The sequence below is a fragment of the Dermochelys coriacea genome, chromosome 26, assembly GCF_009764565.3.
Source record: "Dermochelys coriacea isolate rDerCor1 chromosome 26, rDerCor1.pri.v4, whole genome shotgun sequence".
Taxonomy (NCBI): domain Eukaryota; kingdom Metazoa; phylum Chordata; order Testudines; family Dermochelyidae; genus Dermochelys; species Dermochelys coriacea.
In genome coordinates, this window is record NC_050093.1 from 6,788,531 (window position 1) to 6,808,448 (window position 19,918).

A 19,918-nucleotide genomic window follows, 5' to 3' on the forward strand; every position below is an offset into this window, starting at 1 on the left:
ACCAGAGGTTCATATAAATGCCACTTTTAATCATGAACAAGTTTGCTTTCAAGTAAAACTAATATTGTTTTAAATAAAATATAAATTAACAGGCAAGAAGTTATACCAGGAAAGAACAAAAATAAAGACAATGTGCACGTGTCTGCTCCACTCGGACTAACTGAAGTCTGTGCATTTTCCAGTCCTTTCAAGCTTGTAAGCATTTCAGGGAGATCTCTAGACCATCATGAAACACTGTCAAATGAAGGATTAAAAAGAAATCACTTTTGCCACCATAAAACTATGCTTCTGAGACATCAAGGCGAAACCTATAATGACTAAACGAAGCAATGATTTCAGTTGTGTTTTGCATAAACACAGCAGTAGCCACAATAGATGTTTGTCTTCCGTTGCAGTACCTCACTTCAGATGTCAGCTTTTCACATTTTAACAGGTCCATTTGTTACTGCTTCTAAAAAAAAAAACAAACCCACACTTCCTTTTTCTTGATTTAGAAGGCTGAGAGTTTAGAAGCTGAGTGATATCAACCATGGACTTGAACAAAAAATATGCATAGCTCTATCCACTCATACTACCTAGTAAGTGATATTTCAATATTTTACTGAAGAAAGAGAAATCAATCAATCATTCTGTTATCATAAGCTGCCTCCATTTATTCATTTACTGGCATCAAGTCTTGACTTCCCCTCCCCTTTAACGTGAAAGTGCATTTACTTTTTTAAATTAATTTTAAAAACCATTTTTGGCAGATATTCTCTAGTCCATTCAGCGTAGTCTGACCTCGATTTCCCATAATCTAAGTTGTTTCCAAAGCTCTTGCTGAGTTCAATACTGCTGGGAGAGGTTTTCTCATATGATTTTGGGGGGGGGGGCGGGAGGGGAGGACATACGGGGAGGGGGGAGGAGAAACCCTGAGGTAAAAAAAAAATGGCTTGTACTTTAAAAAGTCTAATAAGGAGGCTCTTTATCCTAGTGTTTCATAAGGCTCCCGGAATCTTCTGCGGTGGGAGGCCTTCCTCAATCCAGAGGGAAGCGGATGAGCCATTGCGCAGCATTCTCCGGTGAATCCGTCTCAGCCTCAGCAGATACAGCACAATGGACAGCAGCACAATCAGAAAACAGACAAAGAACAAGTAGTGATTGTAAACAAAGGAGAAGCCCCTCCAGTGGGAGTGATTTCCTCTGAAGTTCTCTTGCTGGATGTCTCTGAGAAACAAAGGGGGAAAACACGTACAAAACAGGACTTCAATCCTTCAGCAAGGCAAAAGGATTGCCTTTTGATCATCTTACCACAAAAACTGAAAGCACGTACACTAAACACATCTCAGCAACCATTACTGTCGTTGAGCTATCTGAAGACAAGACGAATCTGGCTGATTTGCTGGTGTTTGTTTTTTATCCGCAGAGATTTTTACTAGACATGCTTTGATTTAAAAGAAGCACCCAGGCCCTACGTACAAGTGTTTTATATGCTAAACTTGAAGCAATGTTTCCTCTGCTCCTGTTCGCCACGTGCTTTCATATCAAGCCACCCCACCATCCAAGCCTTGCACCTAACCATTTGCATAAACAAACAGTACCTTAAAGGTAAAAATCGTGTTCGGTAAAGGATGGCTCCCAAAGTCCATTGCACTTCCTTATCATAAACCTGCAGAGCAGTTTTTAAATTGCTGTAGTTGATGGGAAAAGAGAAACCACTGTGGAACACTTCATACATCCAGGAAGACTTAAAACACTGATACCTACAGAACAAGCAGAATAAAGGCTGGTTATGTGTCATTTGATTTTTCATTTTTTAATACTACTTATACAGTGCCATCGGGTCACACAGCACTTAGATATACAAGATTCAGATCCCAGCTCTGAGGGGTTTATAATCCACTGTGAAAACAAGAATATAGATAGCCCCAGGCCCAATGGTCTCGCACATTAAGGCAGGCACAGAGAAGACCTAACGTATATATAGGTGACAGAGGATTAACTGATCTCTTATTATTTAAGCCCACTCTTCTTCTCCGATCCAGTACTGATGTGGGTTAGCCGTTTTGGGCCTCACGGGAACTGGGGGTTTGGTTCCCCCTCTCCTCCCCTTTCATGAAGGTATGGCACCAAGCACAATGAGACTGGAAAGCAACACGGAAGACTCGATTCCTAGTCACCTGCTCCAATCACGAAACTACACCGCAAGATAACACTTGTCCTGCCAATCAGTGACATACGGGAGATACCTCAGATTCCATTAAAAAGTTTTATAAACCGCAATAAAAATGCATTACAAGATTGTTCCCATACTCCAAGAGTTGCATTGCTGTATCGCTAAAGAGCAACACTGGTTTATGATCCATCTTTCTTATAGAGGATGCAATTAAGTTTCACTCAACCTGATCACAATAGGTCCCTTCTGGCCTGGGAATCTATAAAACTTGCATTCAGATTTCCAATGCCTTTTTAAAATGAGAGAGACCCCACCTTCTCTCTCTAATATCCTGGGACTGACACAGCTACACCTACGCCACATATAACAATGTTTTAAAATCAGTCATTTGGGCATGACGCTTCTCTTCTGGCAATTCTGCACGAATGATTTCTGCTGTACAAACATGAATACTCACTTCAATCTATGAAGATCAGCATGTGATGCATAAAGACCACGGTCAAACCGTTCCTGCAGGACAGACCACTTAGTGGCACAATAATCCTTAACGAAACAAAAAAAGGCTCTGTTTACATATTAAATAAAGGAAAATATGCGATGCCAATGGATAAGCAGCTTTATAAACAATGAAATGGAATTTAAAAATAAAAGTCAAGGGAAGGCTGGCAAAAAGTTAGTGGGTCACAGTTGGTTTGTGTTCTGGTCTCCTTTTATATGATTTGAAGCACACATGCTGCATGACAGATAAAGAAACTGTAGTTACATTTTTCAAGTGTAAGAGTTCGGCTTGAGTTTTCTACAGTTCCTCTGGAGTTCAGCTCTCAAATTCTGGGATGGATCTTGCTCACCTTAGAATCCCTCTACTATTATGTAGTAGTGAATCGTTCTCATGAGAAAACCCCGATGAGGCCAGACAATGAGCTACTGTCAGTTATATAGGTAAAAGGAGTTTGGATTCCAAAAGAAAAGCTTCATTGACCCAGTTTCAGAAGTGGATGCTGTTTTGGATTACTAGGAAGAGTATACCACAAGAATACTTCACCTTTGCAGCTTTAATAAATTTAGCAGCATTGTAGTCTCCCCCCATACGCAATACATCTTCGGTACAGTAGAAGAACTCAGAGAAGCCATAAAACTCGCTATTCTGGAAGTGCACTGCAGGCTGATAGATGCCATTTAAAGATGTCTGGGTTTCATTGGTCTTATTCATGAGAGGCTGAATAATTTCACGACACAGATTAAAATCTCCAGTCCCTCGCATATACAGTGTCTGTCCATTCTGTCGGATTTCATCCTCAACCTCTAGAGGCAGGCAAGGGTCCAGGTAGGGAGACTCAGAAGTCATACCAGTCTGTTTACCCAGAAGTCTGTCATAAAATTAAGCACAGTTGAAACAAGCGTAGGTACGGTATGCTCAAAATCCTATTTCGGACAAAGTTACATCATCAAAACAGATAGAGGGAAGACCAAGTCATTCTGACTCGGGCAAGTTTTGGCACCTACTTTTGCATTCAGAAACCATCATACGGAGTACATTAAGTCAGGCACACTACACTAAATCTACCAGAGATACAAGCCATCTGGCCCGGAGACAGAGAGAACAAAAATTCAAGCAACTGCAGATTTTTTAATATTATGTTAAGATTTTACACTAACTCCATGAAGTGCATCTAAAAAATGTCTTGGTGCAGAGCAGGCTTTATTCAGAATGCTGAAGCTATCAGAAACAACAGCTGCATCGCTACTCCAGTTGCAGCTTGGCTAACAGATACAAAAGTATTTAATTAGCATAATTAAAGAAAAGTTTCATAAAACCAGTAACTGGAAGTTGGTACCAAAAAAGTATAGGTGCCGCTAAAATGGATTCTAAGGCCCAGTCTACAGTGCCCCACATTTTGGATCAAGGCGGTGTCAACAGCAAGGTGCTGTGCTGTAACTCCCCCGTGTGGACACTGTGCACACAAACTAAAATAAGCAAAGTTAATAACTTAGTGCAACTTGATAACTTAATTGGTTAATAACACAGTAAAAGCATCCTGATCGGTTAATCATTAAATCACACAGTGTTTTAATAGCATGTGATGCAAAGAGCCGCAGGAGACACATTAAAGGGCTACTTGCAGCTCCCAAGCTTCAGTCTGAGTATTACTGCTCCAGACTGATGCAGTGTGAGATCTGGAGGAGATTTCTGTTTTGAGGGTGAGTCAGAGACTTTTCCCCCAGCCCCAAAAAAGAAAACAATTCTATTTATCCAGTCAGACATTTGGCACCTGCTGTTAACTATACAGCTAGAACAGACTGCTTGGCTCAGTGAAGTCTGAGAACCTCACATGGGCTAATTCAAATGCTCCCAGACCCTCCTGTGGCTGAAGGAATAATTCCTCCATCAGCAATCTCAATGGTAATTTACAGCACTTGCATAAAAATTGACTGTTTCCTAGAACAGAGCTTCAAAATAATTTGCTAGAATGGCAGGTCTTGGGAACACCAAACACTTTGGATCATGAAAGCAGGCTTAGGTGGTTCTCCCAGTCCACGCTTTCTTCCCTGCAGCAGGACAGTTCCATAGCACTGAGAGTAAAGCCACGTGGCAGCATTAAAGCACTTGAGTCCTGCTGAGCTAGCCGTTCTCTGAACATCATACATCTGCTATTTGTGGATCACAAACCTATTTCAGTCCATCAAGGTTCCAGAGTATTCAAGTTAGGGAATGAGTAGGAATAGTATTTAAAGAGGGACAGCATACTGCTCAACAATTTTAGATGCGTCTATTTAGGGGGTCTACATTTTGCTTGGGTTTTCAGGACCGTTTAAGCATTTATAATATGCAATCACACAGCAAATTACCTGTTTCTAAACATTGTGTTGGTAAATATACTGTCCTCGTATCTTTGCCGTGCTGCATTCCCACCAAAACCAAGGAACGTCGCTACGTACACTCTGTACACGTGCTCGGTCTGATGAGCATCACAGCCCAAATTGAACTCTGCTAGTAAGTTTTTGGCTACTTCCTCCTGCAAGCACCGAAGTGACAGGAGATTAGAGAGACTTTTGCAATACAAAGCCAAGCTAGTCACAACAAGCCTTTGAACACTGGAGTGCTACAGGCACTGAAGTGTCATTTCAGATTGGTTCTCAGAGACTCTGCATTCAGCCACTCTCACTCAGATCGCCTCAGACACGTCCCAAAATTGCTTGTCAAAATTTCTGAAGCACTTCAGAGAAAACACCAGTACCACTTTGGGATGGTCTCCACTACGGGGAAATTGATACTGCTGCAATCGATGTACCAGGAATCGATTAAGCGGGTCTAGCAAAGACCTGCTAAATCAATGGCAGAGTGCTCTCCGAGAAGAGTACGGGAAGTCGACCAGAGAGCGTTAATCACGTAGCTGAAGTAGCATAACTTAAGTTGATTTACCCCAGTAGTGAAGACAAGCCCTTCAAGTAGAAGGTGCAAAGGGAATCGGCGTAATGGTGTGTGGGGGTTCCAGCATCTGTAGTAGCAGGCTCACACATATCACAGACATTTGCTTGGTCAAGAGGGCAGAGGAAGGACCAAGGCATCACAAAAACTCTTTAGATCTAACATCTGACCACAAGTTCAGATAGTGCCTTATAAAACGATATGCTGGTAAACAATTCTTTACAACCCCTCGTACTATCAAATTCATCTTTAGTTCAGAGGACAATTTTTTTTTTTTAAATAGCACAAATAGTCAGTTTCCTCTCCCTGTTCAATTTTTGAAACACTTAAAGTGCTTTGTCAAAGACTTGTAATAAAATAAGCCCAGATGGTATGTATTTTGAAGATTAAGATGATCCCCCATTAACATTGGTATTGAATTCCAAGTTTTTAAAGAAGTCTCCAATCAGATTTCCCCTCCAGTATCCTCTTCCTATACATGGGCATATCCCACAGATGTATGTAGGGAGAAGGGGAAGAATATTGCAGTAGATCTTTTGAGGAAAGAGGACAATTGTGCCCTCTATCTGAAGAGGCAGAACTTGCTAATACAATTGTTCAGAACGAGGAAAAATGCAATTTCACAGACTGCTTAAATACAAATTGTTTAGTTTTAATAATGTATTGTGGGTCAAAGCCTGTGGTTCTTATACAGTCTCTCCTCTGGCAAATTTCCCAGGAAGTCAATGGGAGTTTGCCTTATTCAAGACTTCAGGATTTGTCCTAAAAATCAATACATACTTTTGAGATTAAAATAAGTCATATGGTTCCATTTGAAATTTAGAAACAAGTTAGTTCTCGTCTCTCCCACAGCACATATACTGTATGGTACACATAGCACATTTTGTTTAATACAGTGACCTGTTACTTTGATCATTTTCTCATGTTCTAGCTTATCAAGGGAAATTACATGACAAATACAGCTCCCTTCTCACGCGGGAATTACACAACTTTTAGCATGAAAACTCTGAAGTACAAGTCTGCTTAGAAAAATCCAATTAAGAAAGTTAAATACTTGTACAAATGAACGTTCCACCATGCTTTATCAACTTATTTTTTTTTCAAATGAACAAAACACAAATGAATTGCTTAGCTGATGAGGGACTTGTGGTCACATCTTCTCTTGCCTGGTGTTGGGATGTGATGTAATGAGACAAAAACCAATGGATATGGGTTAAAAACAGAATAAAAAACAAAACCCAAGGAAAATTGTACAGATAATAACCTGCTGTGAAGAGGCAAAGCTTACAGTTTTAGGGACTTCATATGCTATCTGGGTCGACACACCGCCCATGTCGAGAATACCCACTGTCCTCTTACGAATGATGGCTTCTTTGTTCTCACTGGTAGGAATATGCACCTCCACTATTGCATCATCCTCTGGAACACAAAATGGATAGCTGGCAATACTGAGAAATACATTTGGGATGGGATCTGAAGCTGCATCAAATTCAAAAAGAAAGAGCACCTTCCATTGAACTGCTGTGTTGTTAATTACAAAATTTAATATTGAACATGAATCACTAGACTAGTCCTGAGAAATTTAGATATCGCTCTTTGCACAGTGCATGACTGGTATGCTCCAGTATGCCTATTTGAAGACACTCATTAAAAATAATGATCTGGCACTTCACTTCCATCCCCGTGTGTTGATAATATACAGGAAGTTCCTTTTAAAATATAATCAATATACTTGCCATCATCAATATGTTCAAATCGTCCCAAAACAAAGTTGATGCCAATCCATGCATACACTCCTAGAAGCATTTAAAAAAAATAAAATAAAATAAAAAAATAAAAAAGCAAATTTGTAAAAAATGTTCGACCATCTGGTAGCTTTTTAAAAGCCTATTACAGTTTAGTCTCCTTCACTTATCTTTATGTTCATTTCATTTGTTAACACATTGTATGTCAACTGTGTTAGATGCAGAAACTTTTTATAAGCATTGCTTCAAAATGTAACAGTTTTTGTCACCTAAAATATTCAAACAATTCTCATAAAGTTCATTAGTTTAATCATTCAGTAGTTCAGTCATTCTTTAAGGCAAGTTTTTAAGTAAAAAAAAAAAATCAGAATAAAACGGGAAGATCTTGTCATCTCATAAGTAAGGCTACATTGTAGTCATGGGTATTTTTAGTAGAAGTCAAGGACAGGTCACGGGCAGGAAACAAAAAGAAAAGGAGTACTTGTGGCACCTTAGAGACGAACAAATTTATTTGAGCATAAGCTTTCGTGAGCTACAGCTCACTTCATCGAATGCATCCAATGAAGTGAGCTGTAGCTCACGAAAGCTTATGCTCAAATACATTTGTTTGTCTTTAAGGTGCCACAAGTACTCCTTTTCTTTTTGCGAATACAGACTAACACGGCTGCTACTCTGAAACCGGGCAGTAAACAAAAATTCAGGGGCCATGACATGTCCTGACTTTTACTAAAAACGCCTGACTAAAAGTTGGGGTGGGGTGAAGAGGGGAATATTGGCTCAGCAAGACAGCCTGGATGGGTGCCGCGGGTGCTCCCTACTCAGTTCCTAAACGCCTCGTGCTGCCTCCGCTCCGCCCTAAGCGCCGGTTCTGCAGCTCCCATTGGCTGGGAACCGCGGCAAATGGGAACTGTGGGGGTGGTGCCTGCCGGCAGAGACAGTGCATACTGCTAGGAGCTGAGGGAGGGGAGTTCCTCTAGCCCTTCCAGGGAGCCTGTCCTAGGTAAGCTCTTCCCCGCATGCCAATCCCCAGCCTTGAGCCTCCCACACACCCAAACTCCTGCTACAGGGGGGCGAGACTGCCCCAGCAGCAGCCGGTGTGACTGGTCCAGGGGCTTCCTTAGCTGCTCAGGTGGCCCCTGACCAGGCACACCAGCAGCCACTGCAGAAGTCACGGAAAAAGGTCAAGGAATCTGTGACAACCACAGAGGCTTATCTATAAGCCTGTCATAGCCAACTATTCTTCCTCTACAGCGAGCTTATATGTTTCTAAAAAGACTATTTTTTTCATACAATCAGAAATACAGGGCTAGAAGGGATTTTGTGAGGTCATCTAGTACAGCCCCCTGCGCTGAGGCAGGACCAAGAAAACCTAGATCATCCCTGACAAGTGTTTGTCCAATCTGTTCTGAAAAATCTCCAGTGATGGGGATTCTACAACCTTCCTTGGAATCCTATTATATTGGACTGGCTGATGTCAGAAATAAGAGAAAATGGACACACATGGCGTGACAGCTAAATAAGGAGGCATTTGTTATTTCTCCTGATTTTAGATGACATTTTTCATAAAATATTGGGGCATTTTTTGCTTTTGACCAGGATGCAAAACAGTTGCTGTTGAGACATAAGAACTCTTAACTTACCAAGCATTTGGACAAGCCAGAAACAACAAGAATTTAACAAAATGGGAAAAGAAAACAAAAATATGTTAAAACTGTTTTATTCTACAGCATTAACTTACCTTCCTGTTTCCCTGAAATAACTTCTGCATGAGAGTCCGAAAACAGAAAATCAAAATGCACAGGAATATCAGTGAGAAGATCTTCTAGTATTGCCTTCTGCTGGCTGCAAAATTACCAACATTTTGAACAATGGTTAAACTACTCAAAGCACTAACATCTTTAAACTAAATATTGAAAGAAATAAGGTACCTATTCACCTCTCAGGCAGGATTCTCATCCCTGCAGTACAGAGGATATAGAGAGGAGTTTCTTTGTGTTTTGCACGGGGCACGTGTTCTGCAGCGAAGTTCAGAAGTGGAGAAATATAATCACTGACTCTTTCAGGAGAGCTAGCAAACTCTGAAATGCCTAGAGAAACAGACAGATGAATGAGGAAGTGCCAAGGGTAACGTAAAAAGTTTCTTTCACATAAAAGCACCAAACTTGCTTTTTTTTTTTTTATTAAAAACCCCTCATAGGCTTTGAAGATTTAAAGTAATTATTTTTACATACAGTAAGCTATTTACAACCGCTAACCAGTTTTGTAAGAAAGGGGCTCACAATCAGTTAGTGTGTGTAAGGGAATTACTTAAAGACTAAAGAAGACTTGATCTACTAATAACTTTCCTGCTAACAGTCAATGCAAGGCACAAACCAAGTACAAAATATTATTAAAGTATCTATGCTATATACAAGCCTCATAAGAATTCATGGTAATTTCTTTTTGGCTGGAGCAATATAAGGTAGTGAAGTTCTGAAATACAGTTTACCTCACCCTGCTCCCATTTCTAGATATTTCAGTTCATTGTGGTTTTTAGGTTAAGATTAATATAAACTTTTAAATGTTCAGCACAGACTTTGGCCAATCCTCATCGTGATCAGAACAGTGCTTGCTATGCTGTCACCAGCAGCATTTCCATGGTCAGCATACACAGGTATTTTCACACAATGGCATGAGAACTATGCAACAGGAAGACATGGATTGGACTTCAAAAGGAGACTGGGAACTTTTAAAGTAAGAGTTTAAGCAAACAGTCAGTTTTTAATTATTCAACTACATTGTTCCACTAAGTTACCCAATTGTCTACTTTCAAATTTGAGACAGATTCCATTTATCAATTAAAAATAACTTTGAATTTCACTTAAGACCTTACAGCATTTTACAAATAGTAAACCTTATAAACCCTGAGAGAGAAGTATTTCCCGCTCTGAACAACAGAGGTAACTTCTGTACAGAAGTTAAATGACTGAAGGTCACCTAGTGAGTTAACTGAAGACGTGAGAAGATAACTCAGGTCTGACTCCTATTCTAACCAATAAAAAATGGCCACAATCTATAGTTCAGCCCATTATCACTTTTATGAATTTGTCTCTGAAACATTTAAAAAAAAAAAAAACAAAACAAAAACACCCACAACTTGTTTATCAAAATAACAAAATCAAAACTGATTCTAACTGAGCAGAACTGGTTATTTAACTGACAGCTCAACCAGTGATGCTTTTAGGTACCTCCTACCTCCACAATGGCAGCATTGTAACCAACTGTAAAGCTGAATAAAGCACCTTTCAAACCAAACACAGATGAAGTCGATGGAGGTCTACAATAATGTAGTTGTCCATTTCATAGTGCTTTGGGAAGCCACTGCAATCCAGCCATTAATACATGATTTGATATGAAGCAATTTTAAATAATCTGTGGCAAGAATTGCTTTATTGATGTGCCTAAATATGAAGTATTTATTACTCCTTAATTTATACTTGCATCTAAGATATTTTAAAAGATAGACGTAGGTTGGTTGGTTGTATTCCAACTGACCTTTTAGGCAGCAGGAAACAGTTTTTGATTTTGAAGTTAAAAGCCCTATTTTCTCTGCCAACCTAGCATGATTATTTTTATGATTGGAGACGGGAGCAAGCTACATTTTGACAACATTTAGACAACATTTCAACAAGCTTAATTTTCAGATGGTTTTAAAATTAAGATAATTTTCAAGAAATTGCAACACTGTTCTATTTATTACTCGGAGGCCCTTATAAAAGGCTGTTTATGAAATACACCTAATTATTCAAATATGCCTAGAGACCAGTTGTAGCTACTAGACTCCAAAATTAAAAAAGAAGTCAGCTCTCTTCTGAAAAATGAAGCCTTGGGATTTTAATTTGAATCTTGAACATTGTTTTGCGTTAGATAATCAGCTGTTTAGAAAAAATGACTGAACATTAGGGTTTTTCATACCTGGTTTAATTTTCATAACCACTGGTTTTCTGTTTTTGTCCCTCATTTGTTTGATGTCCAACAGATCATGCGGGTTGCCATTATGTCTTGGCCAACAATACACAAAGATCCTAGACCCGCTGCTGCCACAGTCTACCACGATGCCATAGTTCAGATTGGGATTGCTGGTATCTGTAGCTTCAGTGTCAGTCACTCGAGCAAGGTATCTAGAAGAAAAAGTGGATAAAGTCTATTGGGAATAAGGTTTTGTTTATATATTTGTATTACAAATGTAATTTGATACACCAGACTAAAAAAAACCCCAAATACTTTTGCCTCTATTAAAGAGCCTCAATTTTTTTTTTTTTTAATAGACATTAGGCACACCACACATTGTGAGATTTGAGAGCATTATCGTCATTTTGCACAGGGACAACATGAAACACAGGGAAGAGAAATGTCTGCCCAAAATCATACAATTGCTGGTGGCAGAGCTGGAAGTGGAAGCCAAGAGTTTCTGACTCCCCGTCAGAAATGTTCTCTACTATACAGCACTTCTCCTTCCACCTTTTATATGCCGAGATAAGGACAAATCAAACATGCTAAATTATTGGAAAGTTTAATAGTTAATAAACTAAAAGCAATTTTAAGTGAGGAGAGGTACATCTAAAAGAGAAACACGAGTGAAAAAAGTTAAAAAAATACAACTATGCAACATATAGACATTCATATACAGTTGATTCCCCTTATTAGCAACCTCTCTGTTGCCAGCAAAGAGTTGCTATTATCTGAAGGTTGTCAATAAGCAAAAGATAGATGTGCAAAGCTGCAACTCGGCGAGGAAGCACTGCAACATGCACGATAAGTCTCCCTGCAGTCCTGCAAAGCTGCCTATGGTTGGGAGGGGAGTCTGTGGACAGGGCAGCAACAGGGAGGATTGTAAGACTGCAGCCAGGGAAGGCATGTCCGAGTGCTTCCTTCCTTTGCTGCATCCCTACAAACCTTCCTGAAGCCGGGGCTTGGCACGTCCCTGCGCTTCCTTCCTGGCTGCTGTCCTGCAAACCTGCAGCCAACGAAGGAAGCCCTGGGACATGCCGAGCCTAGGTTCCCGGTACCAGGCCAGGGCACAATCTGGAGAGGACAGACAGGTACCGTGCAGCCTCTAGGGCCCCCAGCGCTCCTGATCCCTGTGGAAAGCCCCTGCAGCTTCCCCTTCCAGCTGCAGGCAGGTTTGTGGGACTGCAGCCAGGGATGCCATATCAAAAAGTTGTCAATAAGTCACATGCCTGTTGCCAATATCGAAATCCCATTTACATTAAAGGCAGTGGGACAGGATCGGTTCCTGGCAAAACACTGCTATTACCTGGAAGCTGTTAATATCCTGATTGTTATTAAGCGACATCCACTGTATATGTAAGGAAGAGATATAAACATATACAGTCGTCCAACAAGTTCAAGATAAGAGTACCAAAAGGATATAGTATTTAAAAAAAGTTCAGACCTCACTTACAAGCTTGTTTAGGAGTTTACACCTTTGCCTTCAAAATACAAAAAAACAACAAGTGTGAAATTACCCCAAAAGTAATACACAAGGTTTGGAGAGAGGAAAGATTACTCCAAGACTGATTTCAGTGAGCAGCATCTTACATAAAAGGCTTTCAGTCAATTTATTTTTCCATGCTGCTTCGTACACACCAGGAGATCCAATCACTACTCGCTGGTTCAACTGTTTGAAGTGTTCAACACGGAACTCCTGAGTTATGTTTGTTTCCTGTCCTGAACATTATATTAGTCCTCACCTGTGAAACTTTTTATCCTTGTATGACTGCCCATATTTATTCCGGATGACAAGGGAATAATAAAGCAAGGAGCCGGCAGCAGCAAGTATTCCAATGACAATAATTTGTCGCATAGTGGTGTTCAGTATACGAGGACATCCCACTGGGGAGATGCTGAAGTGCCAGGAAGCAGGAAACAAACAGGAGATGCTGATCCTGAAATTCATAAAGGAGACAGACTGTTTGAAATGCATCCTAAAGGCAGGGAGTTAAGCCTTCCCAAAACTGGCGAAGAATCTGAACAAATACTTAAATGAACTTCCAACTTTAAAAAGTACATACAACGGACCTGCTCCTGTTCCTAATAAAATTACACTAAACTCAGTGGGATCAAGATTACACCCTGAATGCTTGAAGAATTATCACCACAAGTTTAACAGCCAAACACCTTTCTGTCGGAACATGCATCCTACAATTTCAGTCATCAAACAGATACTTTTTTCCATCTTTAACTACCAAAATCTTAATGTTGCATAGGCCTCCTACTCAGGTTTTACTTGTGTTTCAATGACATCCAGCATTAACAGAGGTGTTTGCCTTTCTAAAATGCAAACAAGCTGGAAACCCAAATACTTCAGCACTATGATAGTACATGAGCTTAGGCAAGCGTTTGACACATGCAGCATTCTAATCCACTACACAAACTTTACAGTTCGTAATTTCTGCTTCAGAAGCCATGCATAGCAAGTTTTAAAAGCTGCACAACAAAAGCTTCTTTCATAAGGCTCATGAGCACAAACATATCAGAATGAGTTTTGAGTATAAAACTGTTAAAACCCTTTCTGATAAGAACGGCCATACTTTGTCAGACCAAAGGTCCATCTAGCCCAGCGTCCTGTCTTCCAACAGTGGCCAATGCCAGGTGCCCCAGAGGGAACGAATAGAACAGGTAATCGTCAAACGATCCATCCCGTTGCCCATTCCCAGCTTCTGGCAAACAGAGGCTAGCGACACCATTCCTGCCCTTCCTGGCTAATAGCCATTGAGGGACTTACCCTCCATGAATGTATCTAGTTCTTTTTTGAACCCTGTCTTGGCCTTCACAACAGCCTCTGGCAAGCAGTTCCACAGGTTGACCGTGCATTGTGTGAAAAAATACTTCCTTTTGTTCGTTTTAAACCTGCTGCCTATTAATTTAATTTTGGTGACCTTGCTCTGTTCTTGTGCTCTGAGAAAGAGTAAACAACCCTTCCATATTTACTTTCTCCGCACCGGTCATGATTTTACAGACCTCTATCATATCTCCCCTTCGTTGTCTTTTTTCCAAGCTGAAAAGTCCCAGTCTTATTAATCTCCCCTCATATGGCGGCCGTTGACCCCTAATCATTTTTGTTGCCCTTTTCCAATTCCAATATAGCCTTTTTGAGATGGGGCAACCATATCCGCACACAGTATTCAAGACGTGAGTGTATCATGGATTTCTATAAAGGTAGTATGATGTAGCTTAATTTGCATTTTAACAGAGCTATATTAAATGCCACTGTAATTACTTTCCTTTAATACCATTGTTTCATGGCATCAATCTGTTGTGCTCTGGAGGATGGTGTTACAGTGAAAGTGCTTTATAGTTCTAACACCTCTATTCTGCATTTATTGTTAGGTTTGCATAATCACGTTCAGCAGAAATGTGATCCAAGATTCATCACTTTTCATTTTCAGAACAATTTCCAGATAACTAACCAACTAATCCTCAACGTCCCTGTGAGATGGGTGGTATTGTCCCCATTATAGAACTATGCAAAAAAAAGATTGAGTGGATGCCCAGATTTAGAGGCACTCAAACCTCAGAGCTGGGACTGGAGTTCAAGATTTCTAGGATTGCAGCCCTATATTCACCATCCTGCAACTCTAGCTGTTTGATATTGAGGATTAGTTTTAGAGTCTCACCTTCCCATGTTGGGATATTCTGATCAGGGCAGGCAGTCAGGCACAGTAGCTTGTGTTCTAGTATCATCCAGACATTCCAGATTTATAAGGCACATGGATCCTCCCCAGAGCCATTGTTCTTCTATTCCTGCATAACACAGATTTTAGTTAAATTAAAAAGTGATATTCTCACTAAGGCCCCAATCCTGTAATTCAGGAGCCCGAATTAAGTCAAACATTTATTAGGATTAGTTTTATATACTCCTTGCAGCATATCTGGTAAAGCAGCTCATTTTGAGGAGTTTATCTTTAGCTCTCGTAAATCACCAACAGGGATGGCAGCCCCCCAAATATAAATCATTCCAACTGTATTCTTCGAGGATTTTCAACATTTCAAACACAAAAAGCAATAAATCCAAACTACATTTCATTAATATTCTTAAATAAAGGATTTCTTTCCAATTAATCCCAAAGCACTTTACAAACATAGGCCCCAGTATGGCAACAGGATCTGCACAGTTGGTTGATGGGATCCCATGTGGATGCACGGGTACACCCACACACATCACACTGTGAGATTGAAACTCTAAATATATACTGTATGAATTATATGCATGGATCACTTACCACTGAAATGCAACCACCAATGAGATGGAACAGCAGCTGTAGCAGTGCACAGCAACACCATATAAAAAGCTCAGGATGGGAGGTGCTGAAGAACAGTCAATCAAGTCGGAACTTCAGGGAGAATTTAAGGAAAAAATCTGAATAATTAAATCGGAATTTGATCCACACCAGCGTTTAAACACATTTCAACAGAGGAAACCTACCAGTTTACAAAAAATTTCTGATATGTGATTTTTATCTACCATTGTTAAAAACAACATTTACACCTGAGGGAAAGAAAAAAAAATACACCTTTTTCAGTTTACTTTCCCATGTGACAGCACCTTTCTTATAGTCAATTTCATGTCTGTGTGGGTTCAAACAATAACAATGGAGAGAACATTAAAACCATGTAAATATAATTCTGAAACCACAAATTGCCATGGAAACCATCAGGCATATGTAATACCCAGAACTACTTTTGACTTCTTCTGCTTTGTATTTTTTAAGCTTGTCTAGGTTTCATATTGGCAACGTTCCTTTCTTAAATAAGTAAAAAGTTACTATTTCAAAATAATTTTGGATGTACGATTCTTATTTATGGTCACACGTGCCTACTTTTACTCGAACCATCATCTCAATCAACGATTACGTAAATCCAGATTACAGGTTATTAAAGCACTCTGGTTCACAAACTCAGTGGAGTAAGGAAGAACTATTTTTGAAAGACGTTGTGAGACCTGGATCCCCACATGCATTTTCTCCCTCAACTCAAAAATCCACATAGCAAATGCAACTACCACTATCATTGCCTTGAATATGAGAGTGTTTTCAAAATCTCATTTACAAAATCACATACCAACCAGCCTTAATTATTCTAGCAGATACGCTGTACAACAAAGATGCTACAAGACATTTTGAGAGTTAGGTTAGAAAACAGCCAATCCTCTGTTAGTGCTGCAGTCAGTAAAACGGTGTCCTTCAATACTATAGAAGCCTGGAAAGATCAATATTTCAAGGTCTGTGTGGCCTTTAGCAACGGGAGGCAGATAAACGTTACTGACCCAGATGACAAAATTGAAATTCTGCATTCAGAGAGGGTTTGTTTGAAGGAAAGTAAAACGGTGCAAACCTATAGGGTCACAGTGCAGTGTATGGTTTGATTAGCAAGGCAAGGACAGCAACGTTACTACTGCTTACGGCAAGTCTACACTACCGCACTACATTGACATGGCTACACCAATGCAGCTGCACCTCTGTAGCACATCCGGTGAAGACGTGCTATGCTGACAGGAAAGTGCTCTCCCGTCAACATAATGACACCACCTCCACAAGAGAGTGTCCTTTCCACACCCCTGAGCGAGGTAAGTTACATCGACTTCACCTGTAGCGTAGACCGGCCCAAAGCAATAGGATAATAATGTCAAACTCTTATACAGACCTTTCCAACACCAACATTTTCACAAGCAACAGTTATACCCTTCACTCATTCCATCACAGAACGGAGACGTGACTGGCCCCAGGTTGGTCACATAGTGAGCCACATAGCAGAATCAGGGAAGATCCCAGCAGTCTTAGCTCCCAGGGGCCCCCCCATCCTAGTTCCCTAGACCTCACTCCCCTCCTAGACTCAGAAAGAGAACCCTGGAGGCCACACTTCTAGTTCCCTCCTGCTGTAACTCGCTTACCCCATCCTAGAACTGGGAAAGGAACCCAGGAGTCCCAGCCCAAGTATAGAACCCAGGAGTCCAGCCTCCCAGTCCCCCCCCCGTCGAGAGCCAGAAATGGAACCCAGGAGTCCGGCCGCCCAGTCCCCCCCCCCTTCCAGAGCCAGAAATGGAACCCAGGAGTCCGGCCGCCCAGTCGCCCCCGTCGAGAGCCAGAAATGGAACCCAGGAGTCCGGCCGCCCAGTCGCCCCCGTCGAGAGCCAGAAATGGAACCCAGGAGTCCGGCCGCCCAGTCGCCCCCGTCGAGAGCCAGAAATGGAACCCAGGAGTCCGGCCTCCCAGTCCCCCCCCCGTCGAGAGCCAGAAATGGAACCCAGGAGTCCGGCCTCCCAGTCCCCCCCCCCCGTCGAGAGCCAGAAATGTAACCCAGGAGTCCGGCCTCCCAGTCCCCCCCCCCGTCGAGAGCCAGAAATGTAACCCAGGAGTCCGGCCTCCCAGTCCCCCCCCCGTCGAGAGCCAGAAATGGAACCCAGGAGTCCGGCCTCCCAGTCCCCGCCCGTCGAGAGCCAGAAACGGAACCCAGGAGTCCGGCCTCCCAGTCCCCCCCCCGTCGAGAGCCAGAAACGGAACCCAGGAGTCCGGCCGCCCAGTCCCCCCCCGTCGAGAGCCAGAAATGGAACCCAGGAGTCCGGCCACCCAGTCCCCCCCGTCGAGAGCCAGAAATGGAACCCAGGAGTCCGGCCACCCAGTCCCCCCCGTCGAGAGCCAGAAATGGAACCCAGGAGTCCGGCCTCCCAGTCGCCCCCGTCGAGAGCCAAAAATGGAACCCAGGAGTCCGGCCTCCCAGTCGCCCCCGTCGAGAGCCAGAAATGGAACCCAGGAGTCCGGCCGCCCAGTCCCCCCCCCGTCGAGAGCCAGAAATGGAACCCAGGAGTCCGGCCACCCAGTCCCCCCCGTCGAGAGCCAGAAATGGAACCCAGGAGTCCGGCCGCCCAGTCCCCCCCCCGTCGAGAGCCAGAAATGGAACCCAGGAGTCCGGCCGCCCAGTCCCCCCCCGTCGAGAGCCAGAAATGGAACCCAGGAGTCCGGCCGCCCAGTCCCCCCCCGTCGAGAGCCAGAAATGGAACCCAGGAGTCCGGCCTCCCAGTCGCCCCCCGTCGAGAGCCAAAAATGGAACCCAGGAGTCCGGCCTCCCAGTCGCCCCCGTCGAGAGCCAGAAATGGAACCCAGGAGTCCGGCCGCCCAGTCCCCCCCCGTCGAGAGCCAGAAATGGAACCCAGGAGTCCGGCCGCCCAGTCCCCCCCCGTCGAGAGCCAGAAATGGAACCCAGGAGTCCGGCCTCCCAGTCGCCCCCGTCGAGAGCCAAAAATGGAACCCAGGAGTCCGGCCTCCCAGTCGCCCCCGTCGAGAGCCAGAAATGGAACCCAGGAGTCCGGCCGCCCAGTCCCCCCCCGTCGAGAGCCAGAAATGGAACCCAGGAGTCCGGCCACCCAGTCCCCCCCGTCGAGAGCCAGAAATGGAACCCAGGAGTCCGGCCGCCCAGTCCCCCCCGTCGAGAGCCAGAAATGGAACCCAGGAGTCCGGCCGCCCAGTCGCCCCCGTCGAGAGCCAGAAATGGAACCCAGGAGTCCGGCCGCCCAGTCCCCCCCGCGTCGAGAGCCAGAAATGGAACCCAGGAGTCCGGCCGCCCAGTCCCCCCCCCGTCGAGAGCCAGAAATGGAACCCAGGAGTCCGGCCGCCCAGTCCCCCCCGTCGAGAGCCAGAAATGGAACCCAGGAGTCCGGCCGCCCAGTCGCCCCCGTCGAGAGCCAGAAATGGAACCCAGGAGTCCGGCCTCCCAGTCCCCCCCGCGTCGAGAGCCAGAAATGGAACCCAGGAGTCCGGCCGCCCAGTCCCCCCCCCGTCGAGAGCCAGAAATGGAACCCAGGAGTCCGGCCTCCCAGTCCCCCCCCCGTCGAGAGCCAGAAATGGAACCCAGGAGTCCGGCCGCCCAGTCGCCCCCGTCGAGAGCCAGAAATGGAACCCAGGAGTCCGGCCGCCCAGTCCCCCCCCCGTCGAGAGCCAGAAACGGAACCCAGGAGTCCGGCCTCCCAGTCCCCCCCCCGCCGAGAGCCAGAAATGGAACCCAGGAGTCCGGCCACCCAGTCCCCCCCGTCGAGAGCCAGAAATGGAACCCAGGAGTCCGGCCTCCCAGTCCCCCCCGCGTCGAGAGCCAGAAATGGAACCCAGGAGTCCCCATCCAAGGGTTGGAACCCAGGAGTCCGGCTTCCCAGTCTCTCCCCTCCCCACCCCGAAGCGAGAACGGACCCAGGAGTCCCAGCCCCCCTCCGTCCCATTGCTCTCCCAGCCAGGGGATGGAAGGAACCCAGGCGTCCGGCCCCCAGGCCCTTGCTCTAGCCATCGGACTCCAGCCCCTCGCCGCCCGATGCTCAGGGGGGAGAGGAAACCGAGGCGACTCCTCCCCCGGGGCCCGCCCACCCGACCCCGCTCACACCTGCGGGTCTGGCTCCGGCCCCGGCAACGCCGCGGCACCTAGCGACACCTCAACCATTCCCACTTCCGGGTCCCGCACGCCGGACGTGACGCAAGCACGCCGGCCTTCACGCGAGGAACTAAGGGGAAGGGGGCAAAGGGCAATGGGCTGAGCTAAGGATTGGTCTGCGTGGGACTGGGGGGCGTG

At 44.1% G+C, this 19,918-nt stretch overlaps 2 protein-coding genes across 3 annotated transcripts; one reads left to right on the forward strand and one right to left on the reverse strand.

Annotated features, from left to right (window-relative positions):
- Positions 1 to 8: 8 nt before the first annotated feature.
- ENTPD4 (ectonucleoside triphosphate diphosphohydrolase 4) lies at positions 9 to 19,879 on the reverse strand. Of its 2 annotated transcripts, none has more exons than XM_038385102.2 (14): positions 19,733 to 19,879; positions 15,592 to 15,702; positions 14,986 to 15,112; positions 13,060 to 13,254; positions 11,282 to 11,487; positions 9,264 to 9,414; positions 9,066 to 9,169; positions 7,319 to 7,378; positions 6,871 to 7,001; positions 5,003 to 5,169; positions 3,198 to 3,522; positions 2,613 to 2,698; positions 1,581 to 1,742; positions 9 to 1,206 (listed from the first exon to the last, which is right to left on the reverse strand). In XM_038385102.2, exons 3-14 carry the CDS (start codon positions 14,991 to 14,993, stop codon positions 978 to 980), a joined length of 1,824 nt encoding a protein of 607 aa, XP_038241030.1. In that variant the 5' UTR covers positions 14,994 to 15,112; positions 15,592 to 15,702; positions 19,733 to 19,879; the 3' UTR covers positions 9 to 977. The 2 variants fall into 2 exon arrangements, with proteins under 2 accessions (XP_038241030.1, XP_038241028.1); XM_038385100.2 differs by having other exon boundaries at positions 6,847 to 7,001.
- Positions 17,761 to 19,774, forward strand: LOC119848570 (basic proline-rich protein-like). The gene is made up of 2 exons (XM_043502912.1): positions 17,761 to 19,116; positions 19,535 to 19,774. Exons 1-2 carry the CDS (start codon positions 17,761 to 17,763, stop codon positions 19,772 to 19,774), a joined length of 1,596 nt encoding a protein of 531 aa, XP_043358847.1.
- Positions 19,880 to 19,918: the final 39 nt, after the last annotated feature.

What these genes read in the sequence shown, in the direction of transcription:
- ENTPD4 (XM_038385100.2), bottom strand. An exon ending in ATGAGAATCCTGCCTGAGAG is followed by an intron (nt 9,170 to 9,263) that starts GTGAATAGGTAC and finishes GTAATTTTGCAG; the next exon opens with CCAGCAGAAGGCAATACTAG. An exon ending in TATTTCAGGGAAACAGGAAG is followed by an intron (nt 7,379 to 9,065) that starts GTAAGTTAATGC and finishes AAATGCTTCTAG; the next exon opens with GAGTGTATGCATGGATTGGC.
- LOC119848570 (XM_043502912.1), top strand. Translation starts at nt 17,761, where the DNA reads ATGGAACCCAGGAGTCCGGCCTCCCAGTCCCCGCCCGTCGAGAGCCAG. An exon ending in GCCAGAAATGGAACCCAGGA is followed by an intron (nt 19,117 to 19,534) that starts GTCCGGCCGCCC and finishes CCCACCCCGAAG; the next exon opens with CGAGAACGGACCCAGGAGTC.